A 17398-nucleotide genomic window follows, 5' to 3' on the forward strand; every position below is an offset into this window, starting at 1 on the left:
CTACATTTACTGCAGCAACATTTCTCTGTCACAGACTGTCCTGTGTGCACCCTGCCTCTTCTGCTATGGTTGCTTGGCCAGCCTTGTGTTACTCTTTTAGTCTCCAACAAAACGACGTCACGTAACAGCTTATTTTACTCCAGAAATATGAAGACCACAATTAAAAATGATTAACAGTGACACCCGGTGGCCAGTTTCCAGAACACACTTTCCTCTGGTCACAGTCTTCGTCGCTACTACCACACAAACCCCAGTCATACCGGGATTTTTCGTTTTTATGGGCCGATGGGGTTTTATTTCTTTTCTTTTTTTAACAGGATAAATGAAAGGTGGTGGATTGGCCAGTTGGTCATGATCGACTCTGGGCTGGACCAATTACAGCCGAGGAGGTCGAACTTTAAAGTTGAGGTGAAAAGGAAAGCGATTTGTCCCCGTTCCTCTTCAGCTAGAAAGTTGCTAATTCAATCATGAAACTGATCAATGATCAGCTGATCAGCTTTTCTCTCTGCGCCAGAAAGAAGAAAAAACAGCAGATGTCGCGCTAAACAACAGCAGCACGTTTGATCAGCTGTTGTTAGAATTGATTTAATATTAATTTCTAGTATCAGCTGATGTTTGCTGGAGCCACAGCTGTAAAGCTGCTGGTCATGATGGTTTGGATATGTGGTGAGAGGGAAACATGAAGATGAAACCAGGAGATGTCCTTACTGAACCATCAGAGCTGAACAGGTGATGGAGAAACAGGTTTACCTTTTAGGTGACATGGATGAGTTGAAGTTATGAACTGTTTCTGAGAGACAAATAACACCAGGATCTGTTTCTAAGCAGCTGACAGCTGGTAACTGTGCAGGGGCGGGTCTAGCAAAGTGTTGCCAGGGGGGCAGGTAGGGCATTAACAGGGAGAGGGGGGCACAAAGAAATACTTTTCTTTCTTATTCTCATTTAAAAAGTCTCGTTTTTAATAAATAATCATCTGAATCTTACAACCAAAGTTTTTATCTGATTAAAATTTATAGAAATCCATTATTGTATTCAGTAAATATTAAGCCTGGTATATATCCTAGTAAGTTATAGTATTCTTTCCTTTGGGAAGGTACCATCTGTGCAGTCTGCGATTCTGTTGAAGAAAGATGTTGAATCTATTTAATTACTGGAGAAAAATAACAGATTTCTGTGCTTTTGTTTTATACGTGCATTAAATTAAAAACGTTTTTGTCCGTTAAGCATCTTGAGGCAGAGGGTTCCCTATTTTTATTTTCTTTTTTTGCTGGGAGTTGGCAACCCTATTAGTGAGGAATATGTAATTATAAATTAGGTTGTTTTATATTTTTAAGTACTGTTTAGAATAGCAGAATAGGGAGGACGGTGTAGGTTTAAGTTTATTACAAAGGCTTTATGGCTTTTCCTATAATACCACGGTGGGCCGGTCACTAGTCAAAATGCCCAGGCTGATTTTTTTGTCCCAGTCCAGCCCTGCAGTAACACTACCTGTCATGTGTTCCTGAATGTGCATCAATACAAAGAACATTATAAATCATGTTACTGATTCTGTGAATAAAGGCACAAACACACAGAACTGGATTTTATGGATTTTAATCATAACTCCATTTATTTTCAAAAACCTCTCCAAGTTACAAACTCTGCTTCAGAGGTGCGTTTGTTTTTTTTTGTTATTTTTGAATGCTCAAAGAAAAAAGAAGAATTTTATAAATTAAATTTTAGGCCAAACAGTCTGAACGAAACATTTCATCATTCATTCTTCCTGAGGTTCATCGTGGTATTGAGACAAGGCTCAGAAATGTGCAGCGTAAAGTATTTTCGTGTACTGCCACCAGGGGGCAGTGTCATAAATAAGGGTCGTGTTCCTACTGGCCATTAAGAAGAATGCAGGGTTCAGGGACTTCGGCTTCAGGTGAACAGCAGGCGGGCAGTCTGGGAGGTGAAGGTGTTCTCGGAGAAGAAGAGCGAGCTTCACTGGCGCTTCCTCCGAGCTCTGCGGTTCTTAAACCACACCTGGAAACGAAGGAGACACAGAGTTAGTCTCGTGATTCTAATATGCGTGCGCATTTGGGTCTGAGAGCACAGTGCAGCTTACGAAAATATAACAGTTCAGTACCAAAACTGTAATCTTGAACTACAAACTGCAGTCTTAGTGAAGTACTAATCCTTCACAGGTCTTCATATATTAGAAATACCGGGTAAAGGTCTAAAGTACTCAAACACTACAGTATGTTGGAAGGCATGAAGGTACCTAACGTTTCAAAAGGCCCAATACTGAAAACTAGTAACCAGTGTAGTATCAGTACTGGGAACGTTAAAGAGATTCAAAGCATCGTCCATCTTCACTGATACTAAACTTTTAAAAGTCTTCGAACTTTTCCAGGCAACTATTTTTTCTCCTCTTATTTAATGAGTCAGTTCTACAAAACATGAAACTTCGGCTACAGCACGAGTCAAATTTAGTCCAAACAATTAAGTCAAATTTCAGGAATATTTCATTTTTCCCATCAGTGAGTCTGCTGTCATTACAAGCACCATTTACAGCGCCTGCGCGTGAGACATTTTTATTATTTTTTCCGTTTCAAAATGCAGAATCTTAAAATTGTTAAATAATAACATAAACTCTGGTTTAATGGTGTTTTTCTAAATAGTGAATTCGTATGTTGTTCATTCCCTGGCTGCTCTGTGCGCAAAGATTTAAAAAAGGCCTTTGTGTTTAATGTATGCATGTAATAAAATACCCTTATTATTTTTAATTACTTGAGTCAAAGTAAAATGGAACTTGGGAGCCTTTTGTGTAACTTGGAGGGATTTTACGCACGGACGGTCACTTGTTCGTTCCTCACGGCCTCCTGACAGCCTCACACCCCAAATCATCATGTCGGACTCACCCTGACGGTCTCCTCGCTCAGCCCGGTGCGCCTCGCCAGCTCGGCACGAGTCTCCACTGAGGGGTAGTCCGTGATCTCGAACAGCGCCTCGAGCTGCTTGATCTGACTGTCAGTGAACACCGTCCTCACCCGGAACTTCTGAAGCGACTGCGGGGGCACCGCCGAGGGCTGCGGGTATCCGCTGTAAGCCGCCAGAGGCTGCATATCTGGGGGGAAAGGACCAGAAATGCTTTTAGCGAAGAAAGAATCAGACAAAACAGAAGCATGAATATCACAGCAAACACATCCTGACTGTGACTAAAAAAAATAATAAAAGTTTCCCATTTTTAAAAAAAAGAGTCTCAAAGTTTTGGTGAAGAAATAAAACTTGAACTGTGAGAGTCTCTGCTTACCGGCACGGTTTTGGCTGAAGTGCGCGTAAACTCCGGGGTTTGAGTAGAAGTGCTGCTGATGGACAGCGGGTCTGTAAAGCGGGAATCGTTCCTCTCCGAAGCTCATCTCTCTGCACTGCTGGCAGCCCATCGCCTGTAACGGGACCTGGACCGGCGAGGGAGCTCTGACATTGCCGATGACCCCCCGGTGATACCAGTTCGGTGGAAAGTCCCGCAGCGGCGGCCTCGGGCCGAGCTGCGGGGAAAGGATGCGCTCGATGCTGAAGTCCGACACTCGGCCTCGGTCCATGGTTTCTCTCTTTGACCCGAGAGCTCCAGCGTCCACCTTTAAACACCTTCTGCTCTTTAACATGTTAATCAGCTCCTGAATTCAGACATGAGAAGAAATCTGGACTTTGATTTGACCCCTGACCCTTTGATGGTTTGAAGTGGACGATGACTGACAGCAGCTTCTGTAATGGGTGTGTTACCTGTAACTTCAAAGAGCTCCTTCATCAGTGATGGCGCAGTTTTAGCTGTTAATGACGTTTTTGATTAAAAGTTCAACTTTTGTTTCACTCTGAAAAGATGAAAGACTTTGGATCTTAATTAACCCCAGTTTGTAAACGCCTCAGAGACAACAGCCAAGACTGGAGCGAATCAAACCCTCATCGATTAAATGTTAATGAAACCACATTATGTAAAAACCCATAGTGTACGAAAGACACACTTCTTTACATTTGGAAACTCTGTGTGAGAACAGAATAGTTTGATACATACGAGATTTACTTTTCATCTCACGACGTTTTACATTTAAATCCCTTTAGTTCCGTTTGAAAGACCAAAACTCCTCTTTATTCTTTATCTTTGAATATGACTTAAAATAATATTCGAGATATGTTTAGTAAGTAAATTTAAAACGTGTCTTTTACCGTAAATTATCCGTATTTTGACAAACATTTTAAAATACAGGAGAGAGGATCATCATTTATGAAAGCAGGCAGAGCGAATAATACGGAAAAAAACTTTAAATGCTTTTTTATCCATTTTATTTTTATTAAACACTCTAATAAAATTCGTTTATTTATGTTTATTTTTATTTTATTTATCTTCCGTCACACAAGCAACCAGATAATTATTTATTTTTTATCTACTTAAATGAACATTCTTCACAATGTAGATGATATTTAGATAGATAGATATTTTTGTTGTATTTAATAAGCGACAATTGAACGATTTATTTTAATTTTATTTAATTTAAAATTATTTATTTAATGAATTTCATATGTTGTATATTTATTTCATTCTTTATTTTTTATGTATTTATTTCTTGCAGTGTGTGCTGGTGACCACCAGATGTCGCCGCAGTCCAGTTTTAGTTACATATACAAATCTGCTAAGAGGCAGATGGGCCTCCTGCACTGTTACCAATAAAGTTTTTTTTTTTTTTAAAGAAAAGTTTAATAAGAAATAAAAAAGGTCACGTGGTTCCGAGAGCATGAAAGCTCTGGAGTGAAACCAGCGTGTTTGTGCATCGCTGCTTTCATCATGTGGAGATTTCACAAACTGGAGACATCAAAGCATCAAAAGCTCGATGAGCTTTTCTCACTTTTTTTCTGGTTTGATCATCTTAAGTCCAGCATGAAACCCAGCAGGGATCCAACACCGAACACAACCATAAAAATAAGGTTCAGCGCCTCAAACTGCTCTCAGACATTAGTCTGATAAAAGTTTCCATCAGAGGTTTGGAGGAGCTGTCATGTTTGTATATACAGTTCAGAACATTTTACAGTTTTAATCACAGGTAGAAAGCAGCGTTTTATTGGCCTCGTCACGTCAATCTCATCTTACATACAGGCTAATAAGACCCCTGCATGAACAGGACAGTGAAGGAAGATCAATCAGTAATCAACAGCAGATCAATGACTTTCCTCTCTTTGAAGTCTCCTCCTCAAATCTGAGGGATCGTTAAGAAATGAAAAGGAGAAACTGACAGTTAAAGAGCAACTTCTCAAAGATCAAAGGGAACATTTAAACCTGTGCAGAGTTTCTACAGAGATTTGATAAGATAGACACAAAAACCACCTCAGAAAAGCCTGGATTAGAGTCTAGAAGCTGAGCTTTGTAAAACTGTGTTTTAAATCACATTTAAAGGGTTACTGGTAACATCCAGAACAGTAATCACAGCCCAAAACACAAAAAAGAGGAGTTTGACAAAATAAAATATGATCCAATAAAGTAGCTCATTAAAGGAAAAATACAAAAAGTGCTCACCGTCTGTGTAAAGTCTGAATATTATAGAGGACGACAAAATGCTGTAAAATAATAAGGGCTCTGGTATTTAAACTGGAGGAAGGTTAGAAATATAGCTTTAATATGCAGCTTGTGTTTATATCAGGGGAGCAGATTTAATTGGTCCGTTCACAGAAAGCTGGATTTGTTGGCTCCTCTGTGTTTTCTTCATTAAGTAAGCAGATAAAGTTCTGCAGATGACCCTCGTGTGGCTTTGGACGTGAAACTGAAGCTGTGAAGATACAAGCCTGAGCAGCAACGTGCAGTTCCTCTAATGTCCACTGGAGGCAGGCAGAGGGATAACACGACCCTAACGAAGTCAGGGCTCCAGTTGTGCTGGACGATGTTCTACCTTTACTGTGACATTTGCATCGTGTTTGTTCATCTCTGATCGTAAAAGCTGGAGAAAGGAACGAGCTTGGTCTGAAGCATCAGGAGAACGGCAGAGGTCACACAGGGCTTTAGGCAGCATCCGCCCCAACAACTGGCGTTTCTCGTGATTCAGCGCGTGCAGATGAATGATAGTGGGTGCGCAGGCCCCGCAGTCGTGGACCTGATCTTATTTTGTCGTGCGGGTTTTAATTTGCCTTGCAGCTTCCTTTCCCCTCTGTGCCTGCGGACTGCTTTACGTCTGCCTCGTCGCTCTCAGCGTGAATCAGCAAATCGTGGTGATGCCCAGACTGCTCTCCGAGCTGGGCTCCAGACACCCAGCCCCCCCCTCCCCGCTTCGCTGTCTGGCTCTGGCTGCTGGTCAGTGAGCGCGGCGGGGGTTCACTCGCAGGGCTTTCTGGGCACGTTTCATTCCTCATCTGTCGTCTCCTCCCTGCGCCTGCAGTGCTGCTGCCCAGTGCTCCTCTGGGCTGGATCTGTTCATGTTTTGGGGATGTGTGTCAGCACTCTGCAGCTCTGCACAGGTTCACTGGCTGCGCCTTTTTATCAGCTGCTTTCAGGGTTCCTTCAGTCTGTGTTTGGGCTGCTTTTTAACTGCGTTGTTGCCTCAGCAGCACAGTTCTACGACGCCTCACTCAGTCTGTTTTTGGAGGGTTTTCAACGCTGGTCAGCAGTAAAAGGCAAACAGCAACGAGACAGCAAAGCTCATTGCAAAGTTCCTCTTGGCATCTTCTCCACGAGTCACAGACAGAGAGCGGAGCTCGGTCGGGCTGCAGGCCCGGGTACTGGCAGGGGGCATCGTACCATCTTTGAACCCACGGTGACCTGCTGCTGCACTTTAATGAAATAAAAATAATTCCCAGATAAAGAATAAGACGCAGTGGCGATTCATACCGCACCAAAGAATGACGTGAAAGATTTCTATAACTTCATTTCTTATAGTTTAAGCCCAAAGGGACGTCTTTGAATAGTTCCACCATTCTGACTCCACATAAGATCACAGTGGGCTGTGTGTGCAGCTTCAGTTTTATTCATGCAGCACCAAATCCCAACAACGTCCGTGTGCTTTATGTTGTTAGACTCTACAGTGTTAAAGAGTCCAGCAATCAGACGATGCCCTCTCAGCAGCGCTGGGTGACAGCGGGAAGGAAAAACTCCCGTTTAACAGGAAGAACAATCCAGGAGAAGCGAGGGGCAGCCATCTGCGATCAGCCCGGGGAAAGAAGAATGCAACGTCCTGACATGTACATGTTACATTTTATTAAACAAATAAGACCTGGAGTTTCAGGGGGAGGAGCTGTGTTAATAAAAGTTAAATAAAAATAATCAGCAGTGGAGTATGAACATCTGGTCACAGGAAACAGGTGAAGGCAGCCCAGGAAAGTTTCAGAAAATGTGTCCACGAGCTGTTCACCTTCTTTAAAGATGCTGTGATGAGGCATAAAAGGATGAGAGCGAGTCTGAGGTTTAAGCCTCGGCCTGGAACCCGGCGATGACCCGAATCATCTGAGGACAGGAGACAGAACTAAGAGTGACGCTGGTTATTTATCGATGAGGACAGCAGAGGATCGCTCCCCTCTGTCTGTCTGCTCGGATCAGCTGAGGAGGGCGTTTGGGATCGTTATCAGAAACTGTTCAGAGCTCAGTCTGTTGTTCTGCTGCTGTCTGAGTCTCTGCTCCGTGGATGACTCATCATAGAGAGTTTGGAAATACTGAGTCTGTGTGTCTGACGTTTACATGTAAGCGCCTTTTTTCATTTTTAGAAGAAACTCTGGAAGGAAATCACAGTAAAAGACTTCTGTGCTGCTTTAGCGTGTTCACAGTTACCTGGACCTCGTCTTTAACGTCCTATTCTTTGTAACTGCAGTGATGACATTTTTATCAACATAGAAAACATTTCTAATTAATGAATTATAAATGTGGCCCCCTGGTGGCTCATGGAGGTACTGCAAGTAGCACAACCGGTCTGTCATGAGAACTTAGAGCAAATCAAAAACAAGGAAACATTTTTTAAATTTTCAAATAAAACCTTTTTATCATAAATGTATGACGTTTACCTCCAACGAAACTGCAGCAAATTTCTGAAAAATGAGTTAAAATGGAATTTGGATTTAAATTGTCCTTAAATAAGAGAACAACAAACTGTCCCATCCAAGAGGGTGCAGCTGAAGTTTAAAGTACCTGTTAAACTGTTAAACTAGCTGGCTCGACGTGTTCGTGTGGTGTTAGCTTACTGTGTTGCTTTCTGCTTGGCACTTTAAAATCAAGCCTGAGTTTCGTTCTTTTAAACTGTGATTTGACTCTTTGGAACAAAACGAAACTGTGCAGCTCAAAAGTTTTATTCTTCCTCCTGTTTGCATTTGATTTCATGGATGTTGCACCAACAGAGGGTCTCTCTCTCTCTCTCTGTCATTTTTCAGCGTACTTACATAATGACGACTCTGAGTGATTGTTCACAGACGCTGCAGTTCACCGTTGTGACCAGCAGGCGGCGGCGCAGACAGACGGCTGGTAAAAACCATTATGTAACGTCTGTGTTTTCCTCTTTTATGTTTTCACCGACTTATCTGTCATTCAGCTTCCATCTCTCTCTCCCTCTCAGCACACCAGTCTTTCTTAATGTGGCTCGCCCTTTCTCTCTGCTGCCACCTTACACCTGTTTCCGCCTTAAATGTAACTATATGATTTAAAATAACCCTCGAGAGACTTCTGGCTCTCTTCTCTTTGTCTCACAGACACACACTCGCTAGACAGTCATTAGACAACTGTCCGACCTTCACAGTGCTGCATACCCCACAGGACACACACACACACACACACACACACACACACACACACACACACACACACACACACACACACACACACACACACACACAGCCTCCATCCTGCTGTGCTGCTCCACACCTGAGGCGGTACAGAAGTCTTTCTCTGAATAATGTGATCTCTCTTCAGGCGCGGTTGATTTAACTCAGCTCTGCAGGATTTTATTTCTTCTGCAGAGACCTCAGAGAGATCCGCCCGTCTTTACTCCTTCTAATGAATGAAATGCGCCCCCAGCTTTCCACGGAGCTGAGCGCTGAACTCTGCTTCTAGCAAGGATGAAGAAGAAAGAGACACAGAGGCTGGATGGGACAGTGCTGGTTGTGAATGAGTCTTTTCAGTCTGACATGACTGTAAAGTAATCGTCAGAATTCAAAGCTCTGACACTTCCTGAACTTTCAAAGACGTTGACCTCTAACGGCACCGTGGAGCCTGGATCAGGTCTGACTGCCCTCAGGGCCAAACTGGAAGAGGGCCTAGACTCTGATGTTGGTCCATCCATCCATCCATCCATCCATCCATCCATCCATCCATCCATCCATCCATCCATCCATCCATCCATCTCTGCTGCTTATCCAGGTTCAGGTTCCAGGGCCAGCAGTCTAAGTAAAGACCTCCAGACCTCCCTCTCCCAACCAGCTGCTTCAGCTCTTCCAAGCCATCTAAAAGGGGTAATCTGCACATCCTGGTTCTGGTCGATGTTTAGCGTGTGCCCTCTGAGTTGAACGTCCCTGAGGTGAACCATGAACCATTGGAAGGTGGAGGAGTGGATTTACTCTCAAGTCCTCCTGAATGAGGGAGCTATCTGTAACAGGAAGTCCTTTAGTGGAAGCTGATTTCTGCCACATTCTTTTAGTCACTCAAAGTGATGATCAAAGGTGAGCAGTGAAATGCGGGTTGACTGCCCTCTCACTAATGCAGTCTGTCAGTCTCCCTCCTTCCCTCCCTCTTGAATAAGACGCTGAGATACTTAAACTCTTCCACATTCTTAATCTGGAGTTAGGACTCCATCGTTTTCCTACTGAGAACAAAGGTCTTAGACCTGGACATGCTACTTCTCACCTCTGCAGCATCAGGTCATCAATCAACCACGTGTGGCTGCTGCTTTCTATGGAGATGATTCCTCATGGTAAAACAAATAAACTGGAAGGCACGCTGGTGTCTGCACAGATCCTCAGGCTAAAGGTCTGATAACACAGATTAACATCACTGGGACCCAAGCAGAGACCAGTGGACTCACGGACATGGAAAGAATAATTCCTGTTTTACACCCATCAGAAATTGAGAGTGTGAATGTAGCCTAGATTTCAGGTAACGTGCAGGAAACAGTTTTACTCTGGATCTGTGGTCCCAGGGTTGTATCTCTGTTTGTGTTACTCGTCTCTCAGTGATTCCTGAGATTAGGGACAAAGCAGGTTTTAATTTTCTAAAATATAGTTTTTGATTTTTCAAAAACATATTTACATATAATTGTTACACAAAGTTGTGGCTGTCTCACCATGTTTTGGTCTCCCAGGTGTAACACTTTTTAATCATTTATGTTTTTGCTGGAGAAGTGCAAGGTTTTTTTCAAAGAAAAGCAAAAATATATATTTTAAATTACGTTGTTTCACATATTTTGACTATTAGCAGCTTCTCTATTCTGTTTATGCACATATGTTTTCAAAGTAATTACCACATTTAAAAGTAAGATTGTTTTGGCTTTTTATTATTAGAGTTACAGTCATACATATTTTCAGAGGCTTGTATTTAATCTCTATAAGAAACAATCATATTAAGCAGAATGCAAATTACACATTTATTGAGGAAATTACTTATTTTTATTGGAAGATCATGAGGGAGGAAAATATATGTCTCGGTTCTCCAAAAGAGAAAAATAAATAAAAACTCCATATTATGGAGTTGACAAGGTGCTGACGGTGGTGACACACTAGTAGAAAATGGTAAATGGCCTGTATTTGTATAGCCTTTATAGGACCCCAAAGCGCTTTACACATCCAGTCACCCACACATCCACATCCACACACACATCCACATCCACACACACATCCACACACTGGTAAAAGCTACATTGTAGCCACAGCCACCCTGGGGCGCACTGACAGAGGCGACAAGATATAAAACAAGATGTTATTTCTTTCAAAATGACCATTAAACCTTAAAACCTTTGTAATATCACAAGACGCATCATAACAACTCTGTTTTTGCACATGTCGAGTTCTGCATCTTAATAGTTCACCAGCAAGCAGCCGCCTGCTCCTGATTCCTAAAGTTCTCTGTGGTTGTGTTTAGACGCTGCTGGACTTTCTCTCCTTTTGTCTCTGTTCTTGTTTCCAAAACCTTCTCTTCTGCCTTTTTTCTCTTTCTTTCAGATCACTGATGTTCTTTATTTTTCCCTCTTTCACTCTATTTCTCCATCTTTCCCTTTATGAGAAACTCTTTCTTCAACTCAGGCTGGCTGTTAATGTTTTGTCGCCAACCCCCCTGGGCGCTGTAGCTGCCAGGGCTAGCTGGTTAACATGATTTGCTACTTGATCGCTAGCGACCAGCTATGTTAGCCATAACTACACACAGTGAAGGACTGGGCGGGATGAAAGACGCAAACTTTTTACCACCTTGATAAAAGTTAACGTGAGGGTTCGTGATGGTTAGGCTGACAGTGATCACTGGCTGTTTTTAGGGGCTTGTTCAGATGTAATAGAACAAGATAAAAAGCATTAAAACATTTTAACAGCACAACAGGCTTAATAAACACAGAGTAGTTTGGGCCCGGGAACAGCTCTCGGGGCACAGCTAGCTCAGTAGATGCCACATGATCGAAAGGTTGGGTGTTTAAATCCAACGAACAGAGGCTATCCTGGATTGGTAGCTGCCCACTGCATCACTGAGTGAATGGGTCAAATGCAGAGGACTAAGCATGTTCCTACAGGATTAATAAAGTATACATAAACAATGAGATTCAAGATAAGGCAAATTTGATAATATTTGACACACCTGTGAAGCAGAAATATCAGTAAAATACACAGGAAGTAATATGACTGAAATATTAGTAAAAATAACTTCATATAAATGGTGAATAGCACACATTTGTGATATTTGTCAACACCATTAGAAAAAGGGTCAACACCGTCAGACAAAAATCTGATGGTGTTGACACAATACTTTCTCTCATAACACATGTTTTTCTGACAGAAGCCATCTTGTTTTTCATCAGCTGCTTATGGCCTCAACAATCTACCTAAATGAAGCTGTTTGTACAAGAAAAAATAATTAAATCTTGGATTACGACGCACTATGGCTGTGACACAGAGTTTTATCAGAAAGGTGTGCAATAATTGAAATAAAAACAAACAAATTATCACAGCAGTGACCTCATGGCATGTGTCTCAAACAGGAAGTGGTGGAGGGGTCCTCAGAGTGTAAGCTGCCCACAATAATTCCTGATTTTTTTGTACTTTTAAAAAAAGCTGATGGTGTTGACAAAAACTCTGGACACTATTTTAATCACTTAAAAATATGTAAAAATAAATTTTCAATTGGATATTTTGATATTATATAAGGTATTGACTTAAATACTTAGTGACCAGAGCCATGATGTTTAATTTTACATTACTTTTAATTTTTTTCCCTGTATTTTAATATTATCACACCTGCTTCTGGACAGTGGATTTTTAAGGTACTGGTAATGTATTGTACCATTAAAAATATATATATTTATAAAAAATGCAAAATCATAGTTTTGTTGTATAAACATTGCCTTGGTTTGTCTTTTAGGCAGTTGGGTAACACTTGTATGCATATTTTTAACCACAAAATTGGGTTTTATCTGCCGGACATGTTTTGTCCCTTATCTCCAGAATCATTGCTCTAACTTAACAGTGATGTGCTTCCACACAGTCCTCCAAAAGAACAGCAGCATGTCGAACAGCAGGCGAGGACACCGATCAGCTGGTGAAATAAAGAAAAGGATAAAGACAGGATTACACACACACACACATGCTCGTTTTGATATCTCAGGGAGGACATCTCATTGATATAATGCTTTCCCTAGGCCCTAATCCTATCCTTCAGCCTAAACCTAAACATAACCTAACTCTAACCCTGACAACTCGTGAGGACGGGCACTTTTGTCCTCACAAGTGACTGTTGGTCCCCACAAGTGTAGTAACATTCACATTTTTGGTCACCGGGGGGCGTTTTCCTGTAGACATCTTTTTGCAGCCACAGGTATCGCCCCCTGGTGGGCGTTAAAAAGGCTGTATGGCCATTTTTACTGTGTGTGGTTGTTCACATATGCTTGTCACTGTCCCACCATGAAGCAGTTTTGATGTTTGAATCATTTAGTTTGCAGAAATGAGACAAACAGACAATCATGAAGTGACTCCAAGCTGTTGCATCAGTTTCTTTATTCTCAGGTCTGTGGCGCCGTCTCGGCTCTTCAGGTGCGATTAAAATGCAAATTCAGCTCCAGTGCACGATGTGTCGTGGTCGCCTGGTGAAAATGTGAGAAAATGTCAGCGATTAACAACAAGGACAACAAAAACAAGACATTTGACCCTTTTTTGTCACTTTTCTCCTCTTAGCGTGTCAGATAAAATGCAGCTAAAAAGGTCGCAGCCGATGTAGCTGTAAAGGTCAGGAGACGCACACACACAGAGCACAAGTGTACAGTGAACAACACAAAGAACGGCCGAGTGGAGTTCAATCCCGCAGCGTGTGTTCACGGGCGGAGTTGGGTCCAGACTGGGTAGTCTGCCTTCTCATTGGTCGGTTTTGGGGGCACATATGGAGTCCTGATTGGCTCATTTGCATCATAACAGGAGCTGTTACTGGCTGACGGCCTGACAGGCGGCCGTGCCATTGGTCAGTTTAGAGAACAAAAGGCTGTTTGGGCATCGAGGCGGAAAGGTGAGGAGGTCGGAGAGTGTGCTGAAGCCCACATGTTCCCTCTGCTCTCGAATGAATCGCACACAAATCATCTCCAGGAAATGTGAGCCTGAAGGCTTTTATACCAAATATACAAGCTGCAATTTTACTCACACATCCATCCATCAGTAACACTGGTATGTTCTTGGATTTCAAGCTAAGCACCATGAAAATCCATACGTTAACATTACCACTCATTGTCTTCCACTGATCTGATTCATGGTCACGGGGGCCTGGAGCTTATCCCAGCTGTCACAGGGCGAGAGGCGGGGCCACCCAGAGAGCCAGACAACCGCCCAATTTAGAAACGCCATGCACGTTTTTGGACTGTGCGAGGAAGCCGGGGTACCTGGAGAGAGCCCGCACTGAGAACGTGCAAACTCCACGCCACGGCTCCAGACGAACACAGGACGTGCTAACACTGCACCACTGTGCTGTCCTGTTAATATGACACGTGTTAAATATAAAAGACTGGAGAGAAGCACGCAAAAAACTGTTTCTAAGAGAAAACGAAACCTCGGCGTTATCATCACACCCGGTGGTTTTAGTTTGTGTCGTGTTCCTCGTGTTAGGTTCAGGCAGGTTTGATTCCCACTGGGCTGTTTTGGGTAATGTAACTGTATTCTGTTGAAGCTGAAATAGCTGAACTCTCATGGAATATCCCTTTGATCCAGGAGCTGACGTCCAGCCTGGCCTGAACCAACACGATATACAGATAACTAGCTAATGTTAGCGCAACATGCACAACATGAATTCATGTAACTGTCATACTCAGCCGACTTATTTCAGTAGAATAGAAACATTAGATTAGAAGACGTCTTTTAAGCAGCAATACAAAATAACTTCCAACATGTGTAAAAAATGGTATACCAGTCGGGGTGGACAACTATACTGAAAATGCTGCCACCGTGTGGTGAAAACTTGAATTTATTTATTTTTAACAGTAAGTACCATTAAAGGGAACCTCTGTCTGTCCATGCAGAAAACAAATGTTAAATCACTTGATTGTGAAATCGATTTATTTCAGTAGTAAATATGTTTCTTGTTGTAGTGACTTTGCAGAGACGCGTCACAAGTTTTATTTTAAAATCATGATCTACAGTTTTATTAGGAATATGTAAAAATACTCTAACCACAGGGAGCGATGACGTTATTTACACCACTGCTGAGCCCTCCTGCCTCCAAGTGCAGACTTGGTGCACACGCAGTAGATGTTTGTCCTACGCTCTGTTTTTATGGCCACTCCTGCACTCTGGGCAGAATTGAAATAACTGACTGATATCTTGAGTGTCTGTACAATGATCTCAAGTTTCCTTTAAACCTGAAAGCTGAATCTTCTGGATTGAGATGAATCTCTTAGGCCATAGAAACCCTGGCACAGAAAAACTGTTCTGTCGCCACACTGCCTGAAGTTTAATCAGTGCTATCTCTGCCTCTGAAGCAGACTCTGATGCTAAAGCTATCACAGATACTCCCATTCTCTGCCTCAGGAGCCTTAGCTCACTGAAGCCAAGAGATGCAGCCCCCATCAAACTGCCATCAGCTAATCCTCCACAGCCGCTCTGTAGCATCTTCTCTCCATCAGAGGAATGCACTCAGCTCAGTAACGGCTTCATCCCTATCCACCGGTTTAAGTTGCTCTTAGACCCAAGTGAGGCTAATCAACCACTGAAAACCACACATGAATATTCATGGACAGGAGCACACGTCATGATCCTGGGTTTTGTATCCAGCGTTTTCTGTTTTAAGAAGAAGAAGAAGAAAAAACCTTTATTGTCCTGGTACAATGAAATTATGGGTGCTCCACGCCAACTGTGCAGGAGTAAAAACTATATAAATAGTAAAGACATCAGGAATAAATAGTAAACAGAAGAGATTTATACAAACTAGAGAAATATATACAAAATGATAGAAAGGCACACACTGGAGAGCAAAGTGCTCGGAGGTGCAAAGAAAAGACTCGTCTGAATAGAGTCTGTATGTGAGTGATGAGGGTTACTCAGACCGAGACTCAGACTGGTGAGGTGGGTGGGCAGGGGTGGGGGGAAGGTGTTTGTTTGATTCTGATGAAACTAATGTTTTACTCAAGGGTAACCATGGATACAGTAATTCGGAAGCTTTTATTTTATTAATGCCATATGGCCCGTACCCCATACTTCTCTAAGAAGACAATCTTCCCCATTCCCATACTGAACAATGGTTGGATGTAGTTCCTGTACAACCACAGCAACAGGTTGGTTTGCATTCCTGACAATACGTCAGATTAGTGCCCAGCAGCAGCTGACTGTGGGCTTTCAGAGCGATCCTTTGTCACAGATGTGTTTGAAACTTTACAGAAAGAAGTTTTAGCTAGCTAGCTGGAGGATAGCTAGCTAGCCGGGGCAGCTCTGCTCAGACCGTTGTGTCCTGACCCGGATCCAAACAATAAGCACAAAGATGGATGGATGGATGAAACGCAATGCAAGATAAGATTACTCAAACTTCACAGTCGACTTCACTTCAGTACTGGGCAGCAATGCTAGAGAAACCGCCTGTCCTAATGCGTAACCCTTTAACATGGAGTTCGTAGACGTCTACATCAGCCCCTGAAAAGCCAAAATAAATTGTACAGTACATTTTAGTAAATAAAAAAAAGAAAAACAGCAGAATGTAGCCAATGTAAACAAATGAAAACTCATAATGCAAATTAATATTTACCTTTTACCTGATTCTGCTCTCCCCCCCCCCCCCTCACCCTCTGCTTACCCGAACTAAATTCATGGTTCTCTTCTAATTTTCTCAAACTCAATAGTAATAAATCCGAGCTTCTCTTGGTCGGCACTAAATCAACATTATCCAGAACCAACAGTTTGTCTGTTACTTCCTCTGTGAAAAGCTTGGGTCTCATCCTCGACAGCACTCGATCTTTCAATTCACACATTAATAATGTCACTCGGTCTGCATATTTTCAGTTGCGCTACATTAATCGTCTCCGTCCTTTTCTCACCCCACATGCCGCTGCCATTCTTGTCCACAGCCTTGTTACTTCCCAGATCAATTATTGTAATTCACTTCTTTTGGTCTTACTCAAAAATCCATCCACAAGCTCCAACGCATCCAGAACCCTTCTGCCCGCATTATCACCAGGACCCCTTCTGCCCACCACATCACTCCTGTCCTGCAGCAGCATCAATTGTACACATTTAAGGCTATTCATCATCTCTCTCCTCCATATCTCTCTGATCTGGTTCAGATCACCGCCCCATCTCGATGTCTCAGATCTTCTTCTTCCCTTTCTCTCTCCGTCCCTTCCCCCCCGTCTTGCCACCATGGGGAGCAGGGCTTTCAGCTGCTCTGCTCCTCGACTCTGGAATTCCCTTCCTCCTGATTTAAGAAACATCTCTTCCTTCTCTCTCTTTAAGTCCCAACTCAAAACTCACTTGTTCAAAACAGCTTATCCCACATAACCTCTCCACTCTGCTATTTTAAATTTGTTTTATGTCCTATGCTTTTATGATTGTGTAAACTGCTGGCTTTTATGTTGCTTTTATTATTCTACTGTGTACAGTGTCCTTGAGTGTTCTGAAAGGTGCTTTCAAATGAAATGTATCATTATTATTATTATTATTATTATTATTGTTTTTTTAATTTGTCATTTTCAAGAAAATAGAATTTTCTGGGGATTATTTTATGGTTCAGGCTTCAAAAGGTTAAAATGAGAAACAA

General features: G+C 42.3%; 1 protein-coding gene across 1 annotated transcript; it reads right to left on the reverse strand.

The window, feature by feature from the left end:
* Positions 1-1971: 1971 nt before the first annotated feature.
* Positions 1972-3572, reverse strand: dharma. The gene is made up of 3 exons (XM_040039692.1): positions 3284-3572; positions 2892-3097; positions 1972-2013 (listed from the first exon to the last, which is right to left on the reverse strand). The coding sequence occupies exons 1-3, from the start codon at positions 3570-3572 to the stop codon at positions 1972-1974; spliced, it is 537 nt and encodes a 178-aa protein (XP_039895626.1).
* Positions 3573-17398: the final 13826 nt, after the last annotated feature.

This window comes from Simochromis diagramma, unplaced genomic scaffold (genome assembly GCF_900408965.1).
Source record: "Simochromis diagramma unplaced genomic scaffold, fSimDia1.1 OVJJ01000031.1, whole genome shotgun sequence".
NCBI classification, from domain to species: Eukaryota; Metazoa; Chordata; class Actinopteri; order Cichliformes; family Cichlidae; genus Simochromis; species Simochromis diagramma.